Source organism: Podarcis filfolensis, assembly GCF_964270895.1.
Source record: "Podarcis filfolensis genome assembly, chromosome: 6".
Taxonomy (NCBI): domain Eukaryota; kingdom Metazoa; phylum Chordata; class Lepidosauria; order Squamata; family Lacertidae; genus Podarcis; species Podarcis filfolensis.
In genome coordinates, this window is record NC_139609.1 from 60253233 (window position 1) to 60274650 (window position 21418).

Consider the following 21418-nt stretch of genomic DNA (forward strand, 5'->3'; position numbering starts at 1 on the left):
ACAGGATCTAGCTTCTACAGTTTCTGCCTTGTCTATAATGCATATTGTGGTCCTCTTCTGAAAAGCTGTCCTTTCCCCTTATGGTGCATTTCCTCCTTTTGTTTATATGAGAAGGCTGCATGTGGGTTATATCTTTTTGCAATGCTTTGAATGACATATAGCAGCCTCTCTTGCCTTTCAGTTAAATTCTGCTTTTATCCACCCTCCTCTTTTTGCCCTTATGTAATTTATTGTTTCCATAGGCAAATACACTCAATGAAAGAAAAATGGGCTGCATTAAATTAGAGCTCCCCTTTCATGTACTCTCAGGTGTCATTTCAAACAGTGTGAGCTACACCTCTTGCATTTGACACCAGTATCTCTGAAATCTGTGTTTTGCTTTAAGATCTTTTCAGACTGTGATGGGAGGAATCTGGTTACCTTCTTTGGTTCATCCTCCTCCTTGACTGATTTACCTCCCTGTGTGCGTTAAAATGCCTATGAGGAAACGAAAATGTTGTAGCCAAGATGTGAGTCATGGAAACGCTAAATCATTTGAGCTCTCCAAGAATCATATTGCACCAGTCAAGGCCACATCTACAGCTGAACTTCTAAGCAAACTTAGGTCATGATGCTTGTTCCTAATTGTGACCTTTGCATTACTTCCTGCATCTTTCATGTGAAGCAAGAATGAAGTGTCATATAAGCTTCATTTTTCATATATCTTTTAAAAACACTATAGAATAGCAAGTGGCTTCAGTGAGGAAATGCTGATATGTGTCAGGTTCCAGATTTAGAGTTGCATATTGCTCATTTGCCGCATAGTTAGCAGCATAATGGGTTTCTACTCTTTTTGAGGAGTCTGTTTTCTCAAGCATCATTCTTGTTCCTCTTATCCATCTCCTTGCTTTCCAAGCTATTATCTACCAGTGTTTCAGTCATTTCCTACCAGCCATCCGACCAGGGAAAAGGTTTAAAGAAAAGTGTTATTACCTGGCATGCACTCTGGACTGAAATTCCGCAGCAATTTGTCTTGAGTACCACACATAAAGCCAACATCCCTACCAATGATAAAAGGCACCAAGCTCAGAATAAGATCATAGAGGCCTCTTGGTTTGCTGACCTCTAGTTCTTAAGGTTTGAAAGAGAAGGCAATTGATGATCGGAAAATAAGGAGGATATAGCTCCAGTCCACCCATCCAGCTTTATGAAAACATGTATGATCTAGCTAAAGTTTTCAACTCTAAATACAATAATTTTTTAGTTGGTTGGATGCCTGGCCTCATACAGTTAGCAACAGGCTGGTCCTCTGGCCACATAGTTTCCCACCCTGTCCATATTACCTTGCAGGGAAGGGTGATAGTGGGACTGGTCATGCCACTAGGAAGAGATTTTCCATGCCATATCATTCCTCTTACGACAGGAGCAGCATCTGCCACTGTCTGCTTTTGCTTAATATTTTTGAGACACCACAGAGAATTAGTCGAGCTGTTTTCTAGCTCCTTTAATTGCTTCCAATGTCTCTCTTTTGCAGGATATTGAAGCTACTATGAACTCTGCTCTGAATGAGTTGCGGGAGCTGGAAAGGCAAAGCAGCGTGAAGCACGCGCCAGATGTTGTCCTGGACACCCTGGAGCCGTTGAAAACTTCTCCTGTTGTGGCCCCCACCTCGGAGCCTTCCAGCCCACTGCATACTCAGATCCTCAAAGACTCTGAACCAGCTTTCCAGCGGAGTGCCAGCACGGCAAGCGACATTCCCTGCGCCTTCAGGCCAGCAAAGTCCGTCAAAATGGCCGCCCCGGTCAAACCTCCAGCAACCAGGCCAAAGCCTGCGGTTTTCCCCAAAACAAACACCACAAGCCCTGTGGTTGCCTCAGCATCTCAACAGTCTACTGACAAGTCCTGTACTGTCTGAACTTGAAAGCCTACTGTGAATATAGCAATTTTTTTGTTTTGTTTCAGATGAGGGGACCCTGTTAAGGAGATGTTAGAAATTTCTATTTAATTAGTACTGAACTTCTGCTGAAGATTAGTTTGGAAGTTACCATCGCCAGGGATTCTCCCGACAGGAAAGCCCCAACTAATTAAGTCTCATTTTGCACCTCCCATCACCTGTGATGCTAGGACATCACAGCTCTGTGTAGCCCGAGACATAGAAAGTCTTGTATCAGGTTGCTGTGAAATCAGTGAGGAAAAGACAGAACTGAGTGGTAAACAGTCAATGCCTTGTTTGAGTGTCTGGTCACTAAGGGAAACCGTCAGGGTCATCTTTTAGAGGTTAGCAGAAAACACTTCTGTGCTTCAACCACTACAGGGATACAATACAATATTGTTCACCCGTGGATGTTTTTGATCTCACTGGTTTAGATGGCCGGGTATGCCTGGGGCGTATTTTTGTGCACTATTACAGTGCATAATGGTGCCACACAAGGTCAGGTCAGTTTCCATTACAGCCTGCATCATTTTTTTTCAGGGGTACATGTTCTCAGACTTACGTTTTCTGTCCTGTGTTTAAAAAAAAATCATGAAAAGTGCACAAGCTTAGCCTTGGTTTAAATGAGGCATATTACATGCACATATGCATGTGTTCATTTAAAGTTAAACTGATATTGCAGGGGAAATAAAGAGCATTAGAGCTTGCATGGTTAAACATCCCCTACTTATATCTTTGCTTGGTGCTTCCAGATCTAAAAGCAGCGCGAATGCTTTTGAAATGAGGTTTTCAAACAGTGTCTCTAGAACAGCCTCTCTGCACTTTCATGGGCACCCAGGAGACAAAACTGAAAACGTAGGTTAAATTTTGAAAACCAGCTACTACTGATCAGTCTTTCTCTGTCTCTCTTCTGGCATTTCCAAGTGTGTACATCTTTAATCGTCTTTGCAAAATGAGATAGTTTCAGGCCAACCACTCCAGTTCTGAACAATCATAGACTCAAGATCTGGTAATCCTAGTTAGCAGCTTGACCCTGCTTGTCTCTGTCTCTCTCTTCTCTGCCCCCCATCCCACCCCCTCCTCAGCTTGTGGCTCAGGCTCCTGTGAGCTTCTGATATGGCAGCATAGGGCAAATAAATTAAAAGCTGTTGTGGGACGTGGACATAGTCCAGTATTCAGCATATTTCTGTGCCAGGTCACCATGTCTATAAGTACAGACAGTAAAATGAATCATCTTTACATCTGGCATTTACAGTGATGGACTGCAATTGTTCTGAATTCCAACAGACTGTATGGACTCATGTTTGCATTGAATGGGAATATATTTTTCAAGAGGGTAACCATTTTAAAAAAGAAGAAATGCAGACTTCATAAGCAACTGGGAATTTCTCTGCTGCCTCTATCACCACCAACCAAAGGAACAATGAATTAATATGGATTCCATCACCCTTCTTTGATCCTCAGCTGAGGGCAAGATAAGGAACTGAAATGTGTTTTCTTTCATTCGCTAGGTCTGAACTGCAGTCTGTTTTCTTGTGGTTTTATGAATGAAATCGTTGGTATTTGATATTTTAATAGAAGCAAAATACTTAATCTTATGTAAACAAAATTGCAGTAGTCTTCAGATTAATCTAAGGTTGTTAGTCAGACATTTTCTTTTAAGCTCCCTACAAGTTAGGGGGAAATTGTGTTGTTTTTTTTAAATTATGTCTAGAAAGACTTGACAATCTCACAAATGGTGGTAGAAACAAAACCATGTAAAACGTTTTTTGCATTTTTTTAATGGAGGGGCAGTTCTGTTCCTTAACATTTTACTAGCTGTTGCCTTTTAAATACACAGACATCACCCACCCACCCACCCACCTCACTCCCTGGTATGTGTGTGCACATTACCTCTGCATCTTGGACCTTGGCCAGCTCAAGTGAAAGACCTGAGCGCTGCAACCTGATCATTCATTCTCAGGATGGGACAGACTTCTAATCCAGGAATCTTAATTCTTTATTATTGCTGCTTCTTCTTCTGCTTTTTTTAAGAGAATAGTGTTTCACTCAGGCAAAACTACTGTTTTTTTTAGTTTTGTAAGTTCATGTTAGGGTTGCCAGCTTCTTGGCCAGAGCAGGGCTTCTGTGCCTATAGCAGCAACACGACAGTTTAGTTAGGTGCAACATTTCCCTTTCCTGCAGCACACTTTAACTACTGTCATTGAAGGCACATGGGGCTCCCTTTAGCACAAGGCATTAGCAGGCCTAGTGTTATGTCGCTACCCAAGGTGGGGTGCAGGGATGGAGGCAGAATTTATTCATAGGAAAGCTATTGAGCACATGCTAGCAATGCCTTATTTTGTCTAGGTTTTATACCATGCCTTGTACCAGTGAAGGGCATGCCGGCCACCCAAGGCACATTGGAACAAAATGAGATTTCAAGTCTTCAAAGTGTTTTGGTATATGGGTGCAAACTGGCAAAAAAATAATGATTAATGGCTTGATATTTTTATGACCTTTCTGTATATAACTTGCTTTTTTTTTCTTTTTTGGCTGAACTCAGCACTAGGGAGGACCTACTAAAAAGGAAGTAGAAATGTCAAAGGATGTACACCATATCATATGCTATCCAACCGGAATTTTAAAACATGCACCATGATCTATATTGAACATGTATATGTGAAAACAACTTTCCACAGGCAAGCTCCAAGGAATGTTCATTATTTTTTTTATATTTAAAAATTGCTTAAATTGCTTAGTTTAAAATCTCTAAGTTAGGCAATTTGAATCAGTTTATCTTGCATAGATTTTCATGCCCTTGCACTAATGGAAAGGGCGCTTCCCACATATCTCTGGTACATGAATTACTGTGGTTAGGGCAGCCTTTGCCAACCCGGTGCCCTCCAAATGCTTTGAACTACAACTCCCATCTGCCCCAGCCAGCCCATGGAGTTGCAGACCAAAACATCTGGAGGGTACCAGGTTGGCAAATTCTGATTTAGGGCATATCTACATTACAAACATGCCCATACACAACATACAGATACTCAGGTTCACTGGAAAGAGGGCATTACTTTTTAAAAAACAAAAAAACCCAACACCACCAAAACCTGATTTTAATGCTGTAGTCCCATTCAGTTTCCCAGGAATCTGCACTGAATACAGTGGGACTTATTGCCAAATGACCCTGCAGAGGATTGTTCTGTTCATCTGTGGTTTAGATATGCCCATAAAATGCAGCTTCACCTACCAGCGTGAGATACAAAGCCAAAAGTTGATGTAATTTAGTGTCTTATGCAAGACCAGCATTTAACAAATAGATGGAGGTAATACATAGACATTATAGAGGGGAATAAAAGCATTTTAGCTGACAATCTGGAGTTTCTGTACCTGTAACTTGGCAACTAAATTCTTATTTCTTCCAGCTGACCATAGAATAATGTAATGTGTTTCGCTTACTGTTAAGCATCTCACTTTCTTTCAAATGGTGGTTAACTAAATGCCCCTTTCAACCTCTAGGCTCAGATACACATGCTAATACACTGAAATATCACACCTTCACACACACACACACACACACACACACACACACACACCCCAATGCTAAAACATCGCGTTTCCCTTATATCTCTACTGACTGAATGGTGAAGCACTGGATATTAAATAACACTGTGATCATGAACAAATCTATCCTTTACATACTTATTGAGGGGGGCGGGAATCCCCCAAACCCTCATTCTCTTACTAGTATACAATTGTTTGAATAATTTTCTGTTCAGGTAACTTCCTGCCCCACCCCCAATAGAAAGTAGAAATGCCAGATGTGAAACAAAGCAGGGGCTTTTGCTCTTTCTACAGCCATGGCCAATGGCATTTTGCTTTCTTTTGATGAGCCTCCACGAAGGTTGGGCCCCCTGGCTGGGCGAAAATCAGAATTTCCCTGAAGCCGCCATTGCTGCCCACAAGGTTCAGTCCTCCAAAGATTTATGTCTCTGCATAACAGTGCATAACATCCGTATCTGTAACTCTCTGTAACTTTTCACTTGAATAGAGCACTGTTATTTGAGACCAGCACAATTGCATCTCAACTGTCTTTCTGACCCTGATTTTGGGCTGCAGGTGACATTAGTTGCCCATCTTCTCCAAATTGCTCCCCCTATTAATGATCTGAAACAGGGGGAGCATACCAGGGAGAAGAGAGACCCTCCACAGTTGAAACCCCCCAGTATCATTCTCCCTTCAGAGTTTGCTAAGGAGTCCAGGGTCTCTCATTTCCTCTAACATGTCTGCCTCCTATGCCTTCATCTGACCTGCTTCTGGATTGTTTCAAGAGGAAAGGGAAAGAGTTTGTCTGATCATATCCTTCACTGTTTTGGACTTTGCTCCCAAGGTGCTGGTATCTCCTGATTCTGATATCTGGCCCTGTTGCATGGAAAACAGTAGAGCCTCATGAATGTAGCCGTTCTCTTTGATAACAAATTTTAGCTGTTTTCTGGGTCACAGTCCAAAGGGCTGAACACCTTTCAGGACTAATCTTTCCTTTCACTGACTTTTCTAGGGTGTAATCTATACTGTGCTTTAAAATACAGCAAGCTTTCAGTAGGGTAGCTACAAAACTATAATGAAATACGTACCTAAGACACAGGGAGGAAACTGAGAACCAAGTTTCTCTTTGCTTATAAGCCTGCAAAGTCATATATGAGACATGTTTACCCGGAAAGTCTCTGGCTTGAGTGTCTTTTAGGATGCAATTTCTCAAAAGAGCAACACGTATGTGTGTGTCAAGCAAATGGTTTGGCTGTAAATGTGGTGCTAAATTGTCTCAGACATGACTAGGAAAGATGGGTCCTAAAAATTTGTATTCCTGGGGAGATTTCTGCCTTGCTTATAGCTTTATGAATAGCTTCTAGAAAGAATAGCTTCTAGAAATGTTTTCCCACCTCAGATAATTATGAATGAAGCTTGGACCGCACAGTGCTTTGGAAAAGTCAATCTTGCCTCTCTGCTGCATAGCGCACAACCAAATATGCACGTGCAGTAGCTGCTTTTTGAAGGTTTCAACAACTTTTCCTGTTTGAATGCTTAAATACAAAAGAAGCAAAATGTAATAGAAATTTCCATCATAGTTGATCTGGCAAGCATGAGGGAGTCTATTTAAGGGTCTGGGTTATTGCTTCTTTAAAATAAAATAACAAACAATGTGTGAGCTTCCAATGCAAATATTTCCAATTTTTTTATTTAAAAAAATGCAATCTTAGAATCACCTTTGAACCAATATCTTTTAGGCTGTGTTTTCTTCTGTACGAGTGAGATGGTCCATATGATGGAAATAAATCTTCAAGTTATAGTGGCACTAGCAAGATTTCTCTCTCTCTGAAAGTTGAAGGCTATAATCTGCCTAAACAGAGCTTCCTGGATTGGGCTCTGTGGGTGCCAAATTGCTAGAGCAATATACTTAAAATATGAACAGGTGACGTAAAAGACAGTAATCCATGTAGCCAAAATGCTAACGCATATATATATTTGAAAAAGGAATGACAGTGATGTCTTTATTCTACTGTATGTAACACAGTTCAGTTGCACAGTCTAACAGTCTTCAATTTTTATGTTTTAAAATCTAATCCTGCAAAGTCAGGTTTGGGTCCATTCAGTGCATTAGATTATATGGGTTGTTGTTGTTTTTAAATTAACAACTGTTGTTTTAATGGGTTTGGAATGAAATGTTCTTGTTTTAAAAGCAATTTTCCATTTGTTTGTTTATCTTCTACACCAATCTATATATATGGTGTATATATTTTCCTTTCAAAGTAAAAAGAAAAAGAAAAAAAACCCAAGCAAACTGTAAAATTGTACTTTGTATATATACTACTATGTACAATATTGGAGGTACATCTCTTCTTTCTTTTTGGTACAGTATTGTACAGTATTAGAGGAGTAAATGTGTTGGAACTGTTAAATCCGTGCTGAGGGGAAACAAATATATCTGTTGTCATTAGCAATAGTTTTGGAAAAATAAATGTTTGGGTATGGTGGAAGTGCTGGCCTACAGACAAATCTGTCTGATCTCCTTTCTGTGTGAAATATGTTTGTTTATTTACTATTACATTCACAACCCGCCTTTCCTCCAGGGAGCTCAAGGTGGGATATGAGGTTTTCCAGTTTCCCATTTTATCTTCACCCCAATCCTGTGAGGTACATGAGAGCATAAGAGGGGCTGCTGGGTCAAACCAATGGCCCATCCAGTCCAGTGTTCTCATCGTGTCCAACCAGATGCCTATGGGAAGCCAGGAAGCAGCAGCTGAGCTCAACAACACACTCCCCAGCTACGATTCCCAGCGACTGGCAGTCAGAGCCTTCCTGCCTTCAACAGTGAAGGTAGAACATAGCCATTGATCACTTTGCGCTCCATGAATGTGTATAATTCTCATCCAAGTTGACGGCATTCACTACCCTTGTAGCAATATCATAGTTTGTGCTGCAGATAGGATTGGCTAAGAGACAGTAACTGTCTGAGTGGGGATCTCAACCCAGGGATTAGCTTTGCTTTGCTGAAACAGAAGGGCTACTAATTGGAGCTACAAGCAAGACCTCTGGTCACGGCACTCATGGACCTAATTTTTGGATCTTACCTTTGCGCAATGTATTTACATCTTGACCATAGATCAAGAGGTAGTGGCAAGGGGGGGGTGAGCAACCACTTCTGTAAAGATGTAGGGGGAGAAGCAGCCCCCATGTTGTATGTTGGTTGCGCAGTGATGTAACTGTATGGAAGATAACTAACCAAAGAATTGTCCATACGCTTCTCTCCTCTGAGTTGGCAATGCAGTTTAAAAATATCTAAAGATATAACCCATGGGCATCTTACTTTCTTTTACCACTGTGTCTTCAGTGAGGCTATGAATCTGCTGCTATTATTTCCACTGAGTTCATTCTGATGATTCACATACAGATAAACGGCCAATACATTCATATGGGATGGGACTTGCAACCATGCTAAGCCAATGTCTGCTTTGCCTCGCACAGCTGCAATCTGCTTCCTGCTTCAGTCCTGCTTTAAGCATTCTGAGAACTGGAGGGTGAATCCCCATGTGGCATGGAAGGCAGCCATCCATAAGAGGAAAATGACTGGCATTGTTTTGTGGGGAAACTCAGCTAGGTGTTTGTTAACAGAAGCCCGCAGGGAGATACTGTCAGATGATCCACATAAAGGAAAAACAGATGGGTTGGGGAGGCGGAATCAGCAAGATTCTGGAGCAGGGTGGCAGTGGGGAAATACAGGGAAATTGATCTGAAGACAACTTCCGTGTTTGAAGCTCAGCAGGGCTAGACATGACCTGCAACCGAAGGGGAAACCACCTAAAACAGCCCCGAGAGGGTAAGAGAAAAATTAATCAAATAAATCAAATGCCTTAACAAAATCCCACTCCTGAAGGCAATCCTTCAGGGATGGCTTAGCATATCAGGCTTCTTTGATCTCCTGTGTCAACAAATGGTTCATGTGGCTTGCTGACTGAGAGTTGCTTATCTCTCAGAAGCTCCTACAGTGGCTTGGATAATGCTTACATGATTCAACTACTTGGCAGAGCCTGTTGATGGAGGTCTTTCCAGCACGGTCTTTGGAGAGGCTTGTGCGATTGCTCCTACCCATTCCAGTCCTATGGGAGATGGGTCATTCATGGGTTCACCCAGCCATGCAGGAGCTGTCAATCATAAATTATTCCCAGGTGGGAGGACACCGAAAAAGCATCCCTGTGTGTTCTGAGAATCCAAGATGGAGCTGACTTTGCCAGAGGGTAAAAAGGAAAGCTGAATTTCACACTGAAGGTATTATTATTATTATTATTATTATTATTATTATTATTATTATTGCTATTGCTTGTTAATCGCTTGCTTCAGAAAGGACTGCAACATATTTAAAAACACAAACATTTAAGCCCTAATCATTGTTGGTTGAAATCTGAGAACATTTAATGAAGATTTGAACGTCCAGGGAGGAAGGATTTGATGACCTTCATATTAGCGCTCCTATTCTGGTTCCCCAACCGCAATGACCCCCACTGCTCTGTCTCCATGCCCTCCTGTACTATCCTGTGTGTCGCTGTTCTTTAGTCCTAAGCCAGGAAAGCCCATTTCTTACAAGGAGAATAAGTCTTACATATTCATTGGAATTATAATGTCCAATAGCAAACATGGATGAGTCAGTGCAAAGTGTCCCTACCCCCAAGTGAGTTAGTGTGTTTCTACATATGCAAGGGAAAGCTCCCTTGGTATTCAGAAGTATACTCATGAGTTAATTAAGAGAGAAAATATTTGAAATGCCAGAATGGCCTGAGGAAAATGCATGATCATTTAGACTGTTGATATTAAGTGTATAGAGACAGGAAAACTTAACTCACCTAATTGTTTGGAAATGGAATTTCCAGGTTCATATTGAATGTCAAAGACAGAAACCACCTGTCTTTCTTGCTATCTTTTGTTGGGGGGGGGGGAGGAGTGCACTCACAGATTTTGCATGGTTTTCTGTCGGGAAACACTTAACTTCCACCTAAGAGACCAGAAGCTGTGTGAGTTTATCATTTATATCTATGGTTGGGAATCCATGCTGTATGGTTTAAAAAATTCCCTCCTTGCATTATACAGGGAAATTTGGGGAGGAAGAAAAATAAATAAGGCACTGCTTTCCTTTCTCACTCTTGAGAACCAGCTTCCTTCCTGCTTTATAGTTCTAAAATGCTCAAGTTTGGGGTCAGCAGCCAGTCCACAGTCTAAAACGCTATAGTGCTGTAAAGCACAGCCAAGAAAGCAGTATCCCTTTCTCCCTTTTTCCTCTCCTAAAATTTTCCCCACTCTAAGAAGCAAAGACATCAAGGCTGACTACAGCCCTGAACAGGAGCATTCCTTTTTAGTGGGTGGGAACTGGGAATATATGCTGCAACATTTTGTTGTAGACCCTAATTCTACCCTACATGGAGGTTTCACTGCTATTGATGGAGTTTACTTCCAAGTAGCTTCCCTTCGTGTATAATCTCAAATATGTTAACTAGGATTTCCTTGTCTCAAAAATGCTCTGAATGTTTCAAATGATTCCTTTCACTTTTGAATAGGACAAAGCTGACGTGGAAGGGTATTCTGGGTTCTGCTGAAATAAGGAAGATATTTTGCTCCTGCGTGTCCTTTAAAAAATAATAATCAGGATTTTGCTTTACAACTCACTCTCCCCCCTCACCCCCAGTGTGTCTTAGCTGTTGAACTGTGATAAGCCCTGAAGAGCTGTCAAATATTTTATGGCTGGGGAATTTTCAAAACACAGACTGTAACATGAGTTAAAAGCACATTTTTCTCTGCTGTAAAATAGAGGAAGACCAGAGGGCTTGAGAAGTACTTGGAAGGAAAAGTAACTTTAGGAGGAAGAGAAGGATTCTTTTATTATTATTTAGAGTTAATCAAATATTTAATAATACGTACTTCTAAAAAGACAGAGGTGAACAATGATTTTGCATTGTAAGACTGTGATAGGTCTAAACTAGCTTTCCCCAACCTGATGCCATCCAGATGCTTAGACTGATCTCAACCATAATTGATAAGAGACAGAACAATTTTTGACATCACTTCCTGTTTGTGATGATAGTGGCATGTTTACAGTTTGTGCAATGTCAAAATTTATTACTTATTACTGTATTATTATTACTGCATGACTGATAGAGCTTCAATTTGATATTATAATTTAAAATGTAAAATGTTTCTGTGGCTACATTTCAAAACTATTTAACCACATCTATCCCTCCAGGTGTGAGTCTATACTTGTCTAGATGAATCACCTCTGGGGTTGCTTCCAGGACAAAAGGGTTTTGAGTGTTGTCTTCTTATTTTATTTTATTTTTACTTGCTTGTGTTTTAGTTTGGGACTTTCTAGTGGAATGTGATATACCAGTTTAATAAACATAAATCAAATGTCTGTGAAGGGCTTTGTGTTAATCTCCCTTCTGATGGGTTACCTGTGAGCCATAAGAAACGGGTTGTTCTAAATTGTTTTTAATATTGTGTTTCAGTGCTGTAACCTGCCCTGGGACCTTAGGGTGAAGGATGGGGAATAAATATGATTAATACAATAAAAGAAAACCTCATATGCCACCTTTTAACTGGTAGTGGGAACTAGTCGTTTCCTCTAAGGTGGCACATAACCTCCAACACGACCTTGCATAACCTCCAACATGACTCGGGAGAAAACAGGGACGACATATTCCAGTGCCACATTCCTGCATGAGTCACATGACCTGTGTGAGATTGCAGCTCCAGAAATTTGGACACAGTGCACCAAAATGAGTGCCACACAAGATGGCACCCCAAAAACACTTTTTCAGGGCAAGATCATGGCACCCAAAATGGCTGCTATGCTCTCATGGGAAAAATCAGGATGTCCTGGTTTTTCCGGGACAGTTGCCCCAACACACACACACACACACACACACACACACACACACACTTTTCCAATTTCATTCTACAACACAAAACCAGCCACAAGGAAGGCTACCATCTGGACAGGCCCTTCTTGTCAATGTTAAGGTATCTGGGCACTCCAGAGACTTTCACATGTGCACCATCTTAACAAAATGTGGACGCAGAGCTTTCTTCCCACTCCTTGGTCCTCGGGGAGCCTTTGCATCTTCCTCCCATTGGCCTTAACCTTTGATTTGCCAAGGAATGTCAGTTACTAATGAACACTGAAGCTTCTAATGCTTTCCATGCTTCCTCCTCAGCCCTCATCCATTTTAGATTAAACACACCTGTCTAGTTGCTAACAGGATGTGGCTGAGCATGACCACCTCCTGCAATGCCCTGATTACAAAAGGTTTCATCTTCAGGCTGTTGCCAAGGGAGCTTAGGGTGGAGGGGAGTGAACATTCCTCCAAGCCCGCCCCCCCAGCTGGAGGGAGCTAAGCAAAGGGAATGATTCCTAATTTAGCTGGGGATTTATTTCCTTTTTCCTTTTTTGTCCCCTTTTGCTTTTCAACTGGGGGAAACCGCATCATATTTTTGTAATTACGGCTCCAAAAGTCCCTTTTAGTTTCTGTTCCAGGGAGTTAATTATTTACAGCAAGTTTTGGTGTGAGGAGGAGGGAAAGTCTTTTGATGTTCAATCAAGCTGTTTTCTGCAGGGTTGAAACGCAGCTGGTTGCAACAAGTTCTTTGCTCTGTCCCTGGTTTCACAGGAAGTCACAGTACTGGGGTTCATGCTGCCAGGGCTGAGAGGAGGATGAATGATTCCCTCTCCCAGAGCAACTCAAGGGGTTTTCTCAACTCACATGTGCTATCAGCTCAATGTATTCAGGTGTCCCTAGGTGTGATTTATTAAACAGGACAGCCGGACCAGACTGCTGGTTGGTCAAGGCATAATTTCTGTAGCGAATCTGTGTTTCCCATGAGAGCAGCTCAATGACAATTTTAATGCATCACTCTTAATGTGATAACACATTATTAGAACAGTGAGGCCATACGCGGTAAGAATGGGACCTCTTAAGTCAGTAGTGGGGAACCTGTGGCTCTCTAGATCATCCTTGACCACTGGCCATGCTGCCTGGAGCCAGTGGCTTAGCGTGGGGGGTGCAGGGGGGCCGGCCGCACCGGGCGCAACATCTGGGGGTTAGGGTTAGGGGGTGCAAATCCACGGGTTAGGGGGCGCAAATTACTTGCCTTGCCCCGGGTGCTGACAACCCACGCTACGCCACTGCCTGGAGCCACAGGTTCCTCACCCCTTGCCCAAACTTCAGAGGCAGTATATTTACCGATGGCCTCTGGCTGACCGAAAAACGTTGTATTCTCCGTCATAACCTTTTCTATTGTTATGAGAATTATAAGGTCTAAGATATAAAATAAATGTACCAAGCAAACACATACATAAATATATAAACCACATGTCTGAAACAGTACAAAAAAAAAGTCCTGAAACCATTTTGTCTCTCCCAAATTGACCTCAAATGTTTCTCTGCAAGGAGGGAGGAAATGAGAAAAACCTCCCCATCGTCTCTTTGTTCACAAATCCTGCCTTAAGGGCACATTTAATATATGAATAGGATGAGCCTGTGACCTGGACTCAGGAATTAAGTATTTATCATCACAAAAGAATGACCAGGCTCACTAGGTAAACCCATTAACAGCCAGGTAAAGCCATCAACAGGTTTCCTGCCAGATAGGATTCTGTTGTAGACCGCCCCTTCTGTGATGTATGTATGATGTATTGGGATCACTGTCATTCCTGTTTGCCTGTTTTCTCCTGCTTGTAATGCTCAGGTTCTGGCTCCTGTACTATATTTGCAGTGGTGGTGTGGAAGCAATCAAGATATTGTGGGAGAAAGCGGTACTGAGCAGATTAGAAGGATTGGCTGTGCTCAATAATCAATTCTAAAAAGAGAAGTTGACACTGGAAGCCTCGACCATAGTCATAACTATGTGGAAGTTTGCTATGGCCACCCAATGTTAGGGAAAAGGCTCTTGCACAAGTGGCATCATTTCTTCATTGATTAGCACACTCCAGAAGTCATTCTCTGTCTTATATCAAGTCAGATTATTGGCCCATCTAGCTCAGTATTGGGATGCGGGTGGTGCTGTGGGTTAAACCACAGAGCTTAGGGCTTGCCGATCAGAAGGTCGGTGGTTCGAATCCCCACAATGGGGTGAGCTTCCATTGCTCGGTCCCTGCTCCTGCCAACCTAGCAGTTCGAAAGCACGTCAAAGTGCAAGTAGATAAATAGGTACCGCTCCGGCAGGAAGGTAAACGGTGTTTCCGTTCACTGCTCTGGTTCGCCAGAAGCGGCTTGGTCATGCTGGCCACATGACCCGGAAGCTGTATGCCGACTCCCTCAGCCAATAAAGCGAGAGTCGGTCATGACTGGACCTAACGGTCAGGGGTCCCTTTACCTTTTAGCTTAGTATTGTCTGGATTGACTGACAGCAGCTGTGCAGGGTTTCTGGTGGAAATCTTCCATTCCCTCCTGTAGGGTCATCTAGTCCAACACCCTGCAGTGCAGGAATCCTGCCCACAACTGTCCCAGGATGGGCTCAAACCACCAGCATTCTGGTTAACAGCCAGACACACTGACCCATTGTGCCACCTCCAGGTGGTTTTTGATGTGGGGGAGTTGAACCAGGGACCTTTTGCATGCAGAGCAAATGCTCTACTGCTGAGCTATGACCCTGGCCCTTCACTGAAAATGGATGTTGATGCTGAGCCCGGAATGGGTACATGTGAATTTAAAATTTAAGAATATTTTTTGAAGCAGTGGCAGGGTTCAGTGCATATTTCTTACTTGATTGTAAATGTCTGAATAAAATTTCAGCGCATGCTCCTGAAGTGTTCAACTTTCTACCAGTTCATAAGGCTTAAGGCTGACATTGGCTATGCCCAAGCTTTGGGCACTGTACTTCTGGTACAGTGGTACCTCTGGTTAAGTACTTAATTCGTTCTGGAGGTCTGTTCTTAACCTGAAACTGTTCTTAACCTGAAGCACCACTTAGCTAATGGGGCCTCCTCCTGCTGCTGCACAATTTCTGTTCTCATCCTGAAGCAAAGTTCTTAACCTGAGGTACTATTTCTGGCTTAGTGGAGTCTGTAACCTGAAGCGTATGTAACCCGAGGTACCACTGTATATCATGAATTTTATCTCTTGGAGCAATGCTAAAGAAGGAAGGAGATCTATCTTATTCGGCCATCTTTTTACCATGTAAGAGTAGCTGATCCACATTGCTGATTTGTGGTATTGTTCCTAGTCATGATTTTACCCAAATATCTCATTGTATGTGAAGGGCCCCACCCAAATGCCTCTTTTTTTTATCCCTGTCACTTTCTCAGGCTTTTGTGAGCTAGGGCTATCCCTGCTGCAACCTTGATTTTTGAAGGTAAGCTGCCACCTTGTGGTGTCTTCTAAAACAAAATTATTTATTAATCTTCTCTAGAACAAATCATGTGTGTATTTATTCCCCCCTATTGCTATCTTAACTGTCTGTCAATCAAATCACTGTATCTACTGTAGGTTTTGCAAAGGGGTTTGTTTGTCCGTCAGTCACTTCTCTATAGGTTCAGCCACCTCTCGAGACATATTCGCCAGACTTGGCAGAAGGGTTCCCGAAGTGGGGGCAGAAGTCTCTGTTGATGTTTGGACACCATGCACCATTTTGAATAAAGATGGCAGACCCAAACATGACTTTGTTGTGACTTCACTCAATTTTTTGTGTGGTGGATTCAAACTCACAAATTACACAATCCATTTATGAATCACAATATTTCATTGTTTCTACAAATTCCCAGGCAGCACGGGGAGACACCCCCTGCTAGTATTCTGATAACGTGTCTGATCTCAGATCTTCTAGTTACGGTAAGTGCTGCAATTAAAAGGAAGGGAGCTCATAGGAACATGAAATTCAGAAATAAATGCTATTGATTGGAAAACAGAAAGAGGCTTGAGGCAAAGTAACCTTGGCTTTAATAGTGACCTCTGCCAGAGCTTGCAAAGGTCTGGAGACATCCCTGCAAGAACCTGATTCAAGGATTGTTTGCTTGTTTGGTTCAGCGAAGTCAGTGCTTAATTCCCTAAGCAAAAGCAGGTCATCAGCTGCAAGTCAGTTCCTCATATTATGCGTTGCCCTAGTAAATTGAGTACTGAAGGAAATTGTTTTCTAGTAAATATAGTATTGAACATTCCAAGGCAAATGAAGCAAATACCAAGGCATTAAAGCAGCCAAACAGGAGAGTTCCAGACATTCCCCAGATACCACCCAGACATTTTTGCTGCTAACCACATGTTTGACATCCAGCAATCTGAAAATTCAGCTAAGGATGCAGAGCGTTGCTCTTCCACATATTTTTCTTTTGTTATTTAACAAAATTTATATACCTCTTGAATGTAATAAAATCTCTAAGTTGATTACAAGAAATATTAAAAATTCTCAATAAAAACAGCAAAATTTTTAAAAGGTAATTCAATTTAAAGTAATTTAAAAGGTAGTTAACAGTCGACTAAAAAGAGATTAAAACACACCAACAGCTATGTGTCTGGATAAACTTGGTTAAAGAAAAATGGTAGTGAAAAAGCACAGCAAAGGAGCTTGCCTGATGTCAATAGGCAGGGAATTCCAAAGTGTAGGTGGTGCCATATTTAAATACTGATTTCTTACAGCAGTAAACCAAGTATTATGTGACACCCATAAGAATCCCAGCTACGCAGATTGAAATGGTTGAGTGGGCACATATGGATTAAGAATGACATTTCCCCATTCCTACAGCCAGCAAATCTTGAATCTACTGTATCTTTTGGAAAGTTATTTGCTTGCTATGCATTTGGACATTTCCTAAGATATCATAACTAAATTTTGCATGTTGGCTTCTGAGATCAAGGAGCAGGTTTTCATCGGTGTTTGGAAACAACTGGTTGTCATTTTGAATCAATATTGGGGACTGAATCTGTCAAAACTGCACTGATTTTAACCACTGATTTCAAATCTGTGCTGGTTTTTTGTTTTCTTAGACTTCCTGAGCAATGGCAACCAGGTACAAGGCTGCTTGTTACCTAAAAAGCAGGGTGGGGCGAGGGTTCTGCTTCTTATATCAAAATGAGCACACAGGGAGGGAAGGTGAAAGATATCGCATTCACATTCCACTGCTCAATTTGGTTGCTTAATGTGATTTCCCGTCAGCCCAGCTCCAATACTAGAAGCGAGCTGGGTTGGTTTGAAATTGCTTAAAGCTGTGGATAGCAGCAAGGTGGGGGGTGGCGTTTGCTCCTATCCACCATGCACTCATTTTGATAGGAAAAGCAGACCTTCTCACCCCAGCAGTATAGGTAAATGAGCTTAAATATACATCTCTGGTATAACCCTGAGGCTCAGTATCTGTAAAATGGGTGTTTTAAAAGAATATTCCCTATGTGCTTAATTTCATGACCAGGTGTGAGAGTCACCTGTAGGTTGTGGCTGTTCACCTCCTTAAACTATTTTATCTGCATTTTGATTGTTTCCTGCTTTCTGGTTGCAGTCTGAATCACAAAAGCCACCATGGTTAGAGTGTCGAACTAGCACCTGAGAGATCAGAGTTCAAATCCCCACTCAGCCATGAAGCTCATTGGGTGACTTTAGACCAGTCACCTTCCTTCAGGTTAGTTTACCTCATGAGGCTAAAATTGGGTTGGGGAGAACCTCGTACAAGAAGATGGGATATAAAGGTGGGTGGGTGGTGGTGGAATTAAATGTGTTAAGGTCTGATATCATGTATGGATAGTATTGCCAAGATAGCCAAAAGGGTGTAAGGATATATGTGACAGGGAACAGATGGGCAGGGCCAGCACAAGGTGTTTTTCTATCTGAGGCAAAGGACAAGGTGCCACCCTCCCTCCATCCACTGCACAGATCAACCTCATTTCAACTTCTTCTTTGGTGGTCACTCGGAGCTGAGTAAGATCGTCTTTCATGAATATGGTCTTAACAGTGTGTCCATAAGTAACTGTGGAGGCCAATTCTGGATGCACACATCCTTCCACAGTAGGGACATTGGTTTCTGGGTGGGAGTTGATCATGGTGAGGGTTTGCCAAGCGTGCCTTCCTCTTCCTCTCTTTTGTCCTGAGTTCAAGTATCTTCAAAGCCCATGACACCTTTCGTAAAGGCTGTTCTCCAATTGGAGCACTCGCAGGCCAGTGTTTCCCAGTTGTTGGTGTTTATACTACATTTTTTTTAGATTCGCCTTGAGAGAGTCTTTAAACCTCTTTTGTCGATCACCAGCTTTATGCTTTCCATTTTCAAGTTCAGAATAGAGTATTGTAGTTGCTTTGGAAGACGATAATCGGGCATCTGAACGACATGACCAGTCCAATGAAGTTGATGTTGAAGAATCACTTTGACACTGGTGATCTTTTTCCAGTACACTGGCATTAGTTCGCCTGTTTTCCCAAGTGACATGTACAGTGTTAGGACAACATCCTTCACCAATGCTAAGGGCAGCAAGCTTCTTAGAAGATGCACACACACACACACACACACACACATCTGCCTTCCATCCCTTCCCTGGTCCTCTTTGCCCGCAACCCCAATCAGCATCTGCCACCTGAGGTTCCAAGCCCACTCTGCCTAATGGTAGGGCCAGCTCTGCAGGTGGGCAACCGCCGACCCTGGGGCAAATTTCAGAAGCCACTGGCCAGCAGGCAGTGCTGACCTCTAGCAAGAGCAACCTGTTCCCCCTCTGGCATCCTGCAGAGGAAAGAGGAGGTATAAGAAGCGACTGGGAAATTGAGGGAGGCCCCGCCCACTCCTGGCTTTAGCCCCGCCTCCAACTGAGTGGCCCCTGGCAAGTGACCCCTGAGGCAAAGTGGAGCCTGACAGAGAGAAAAAAGTGAAAAGAAAGGGCTCTGCTGGCTCTTTTTACTTTTAATTTCCAGAATTATTAACGCTGCCACTTAATGGTTGGGGAGTGGGCTTCCACAGGTTCAAGCAGAAAGGGGCAGGTGCTGCAAGTCTGCTTTAAAAGGTTTATTAACAGGCAGGACCATATTTAGGTTTGATGAGGCCCTGAAGGTCATGGGGCCCTTTATATGTCCAGCTGTCCTCTGTCAACAACAAATTGTCACTGTTTTTTGTGTTGAATATATGGAAAATTATGGACCAAAGAGATATCTAAAGCCATTTGCACATAACAAAATATGTATTTTATCCAAGTAATTGTTGAACTGAAATACAATTAAGAAGAAGTATATTAATAGTGAAATAATTATTAAGCTCTAACTTAAAATGATGTTTTATTCATAACTTAATAATGCAAACACATTGGCATTTGGCAATAACAAAACTTCCTTCAGAAACACAATTTACAAAGAGGCATCATCTAGTCTCTAGAAACTTGCTATAACATGAAATAATAATAGCAAAGCAGTGATCTTTTAGGGAGCAGGCGGGGCCCATTACTTATAGCACAGGAGCCTACACAACACAAAACACTGTTGCTGTATGTAGGTTTTATTTTATTTGCTTTTTATCTTATATTTTGGAAATGTACATCCAGGTGTTTTTTTATTTACATTTTTGGGGGGCCCCCAAGAGCGTGGGGCCCTAAGCTATGGCTTGTTTAGCTTATACGTAAATCCGGCACTGACTGGTGGCGCGGAGGTGAGGAAAGTGAAGGAGGATTTGGTACAGGGTACAGCCGGCGCCTGCTTCCTCCCGCCGGCTGCTGCGGGGAGGGCCGAGAAGACGGGTGTGTGTACCTTTAAGAGAAAAGGAAAGCAGGAAGTCGCTGTGGGGCAGCCAGAGGAGCCGCAAACTGACTGGGTCGCCTGCGTGGAGCTTGCATGGGGTCTCGCTGACCAAGCCTGCCAGTCCCTCGTGGGGGAAGTTGAGCTGTGATCTCTGGAGAGAACCGACTGTCCAATTTCAGGTAGGATCCTTTGCTCGCAATATACCTGTGAAGATCTGCAACCGAGCTGCTTGATTTATTACTCCCTTGCGTCCGGCTTACATTGGCAGTTGTAGGAGATGAACGGTGCTTGTACACTTCCTTCCTGTAGGGTGCAAATCCTATCCTACTTTGGTGTGTTTGTTCCTGCCTGCAATGCCGTGTTTGAATTGCCTTGGCATGTTTTTTTTTTTACTTTCTGCAAGGCATGCAAGGAACGCATATAAGGACTAGAGAGATGCAAAGGTGGGGTGTGTATTTTCGTGGAAGCAGGTTTTATACGGAAACATTTGCTATATTTCTTTAATGAGCCCCAGAGGCACTTATGAGACTTTTTCACAGAGGATGCAGCAATTGTTCATTTAATCTTAACACCCATTTATTTGTTTGTTTGTTTGTTTGTTTGTTTGATGCCCTGAACACCTATATAATGGATATTAACATCACAGCATTAACACCACAGCCTCAATATCTTTTAAGTTACAGATAGGTAGCCGTGTTGGTCTGCCATAGTCAAAACAAAAAAAAAATTTTTTCCTTCCAGTAGCACCTTAAAGACCAACTAAGTTAGTTCTTGGTATGAGCTTTCGTGTGCATGCACACTTCTTCAGACCTATCTTTTAAGACTGTGATGTTCTCTCCAGAGTGGAGTCTGGATGCTTCCATTTAAGCAAAGGTGCTAATGCGCTTTAACATGACCACATCTATTTAAGGTACATTACATGCTAATATAAATCTGTCTTCTTTTCATGCCTTCATAAGGAATGCTAAATGGTGTTCTTACCATAGGTAGCAAAACAGCCCTTTTGAAACAGTGGTATCTGGTATCTGCTGTTTCCTTCTGTGCTCAGGGGAATAAAACATCCAATACAGTGGTACCTCAGGTTAAGTACTTAATTCGTTCAGGTTAAGAACAGTTTCAGGTTAAGAACGGACTTCTGAAATGAATTAAGTACTTAACCCGAGGTACCACTGTATAGAGAATATGGGGAACTTCCTTATACAGTACTGAGGCAGGCAGCTGGTTCATTTAGCACTGTTTTGTCTACGTTGACAGTGACTCTTTAGGGATACAGGTAAAAGTCTTTCCTTGTCC

The 21418-nt window shown here is 42.3% G+C and overlaps 2 protein-coding genes across 9 annotated transcripts in view; both read left to right on the forward strand.

Annotated features, from left to right (window-relative positions):
• Positions 1-7948, forward strand: part of SRGAP2 (SLIT-ROBO Rho GTPase activating protein 2) — a 196136-nt gene extending 188188 nt beyond the window's left edge. For all 6 annotated transcript variants that reach the window (XM_083617107.1, XM_083617110.1, XM_083617106.1 and 3 more), the window contains one exon: positions 1514-7948. In XM_083617107.1, coding sequence (XP_083473233.1) covers positions 1514-1894 — 381 coding nt within the window. In that variant the 3' untranslated portion in view covers positions 1895-7948. The remainder of the gene's footprint in view (positions 1-1513) is intronic.
• A 12076-nt stretch (positions 7949-20024) lies between these two features.
• The window catches only part of IKBKE (inhibitor of nuclear factor kappa B kinase subunit epsilon), a 33271-nt gene continuing 31877 nt past the window's right edge, over positions 20025-21418 (forward strand). For 2 of the 3 annotated variants that reach the window (XM_083617117.1, XM_083617118.1), the window contains exon 1: positions 20032-20304. The gene's annotated coding sequence lies outside the window, so the exon portion shown is untranslated. Of the gene's footprint in view, positions 20305-21418 lie in introns of all 3 variants that reach the window. The other variant, XR_014548984.1, reaches the window with a different exon arrangement.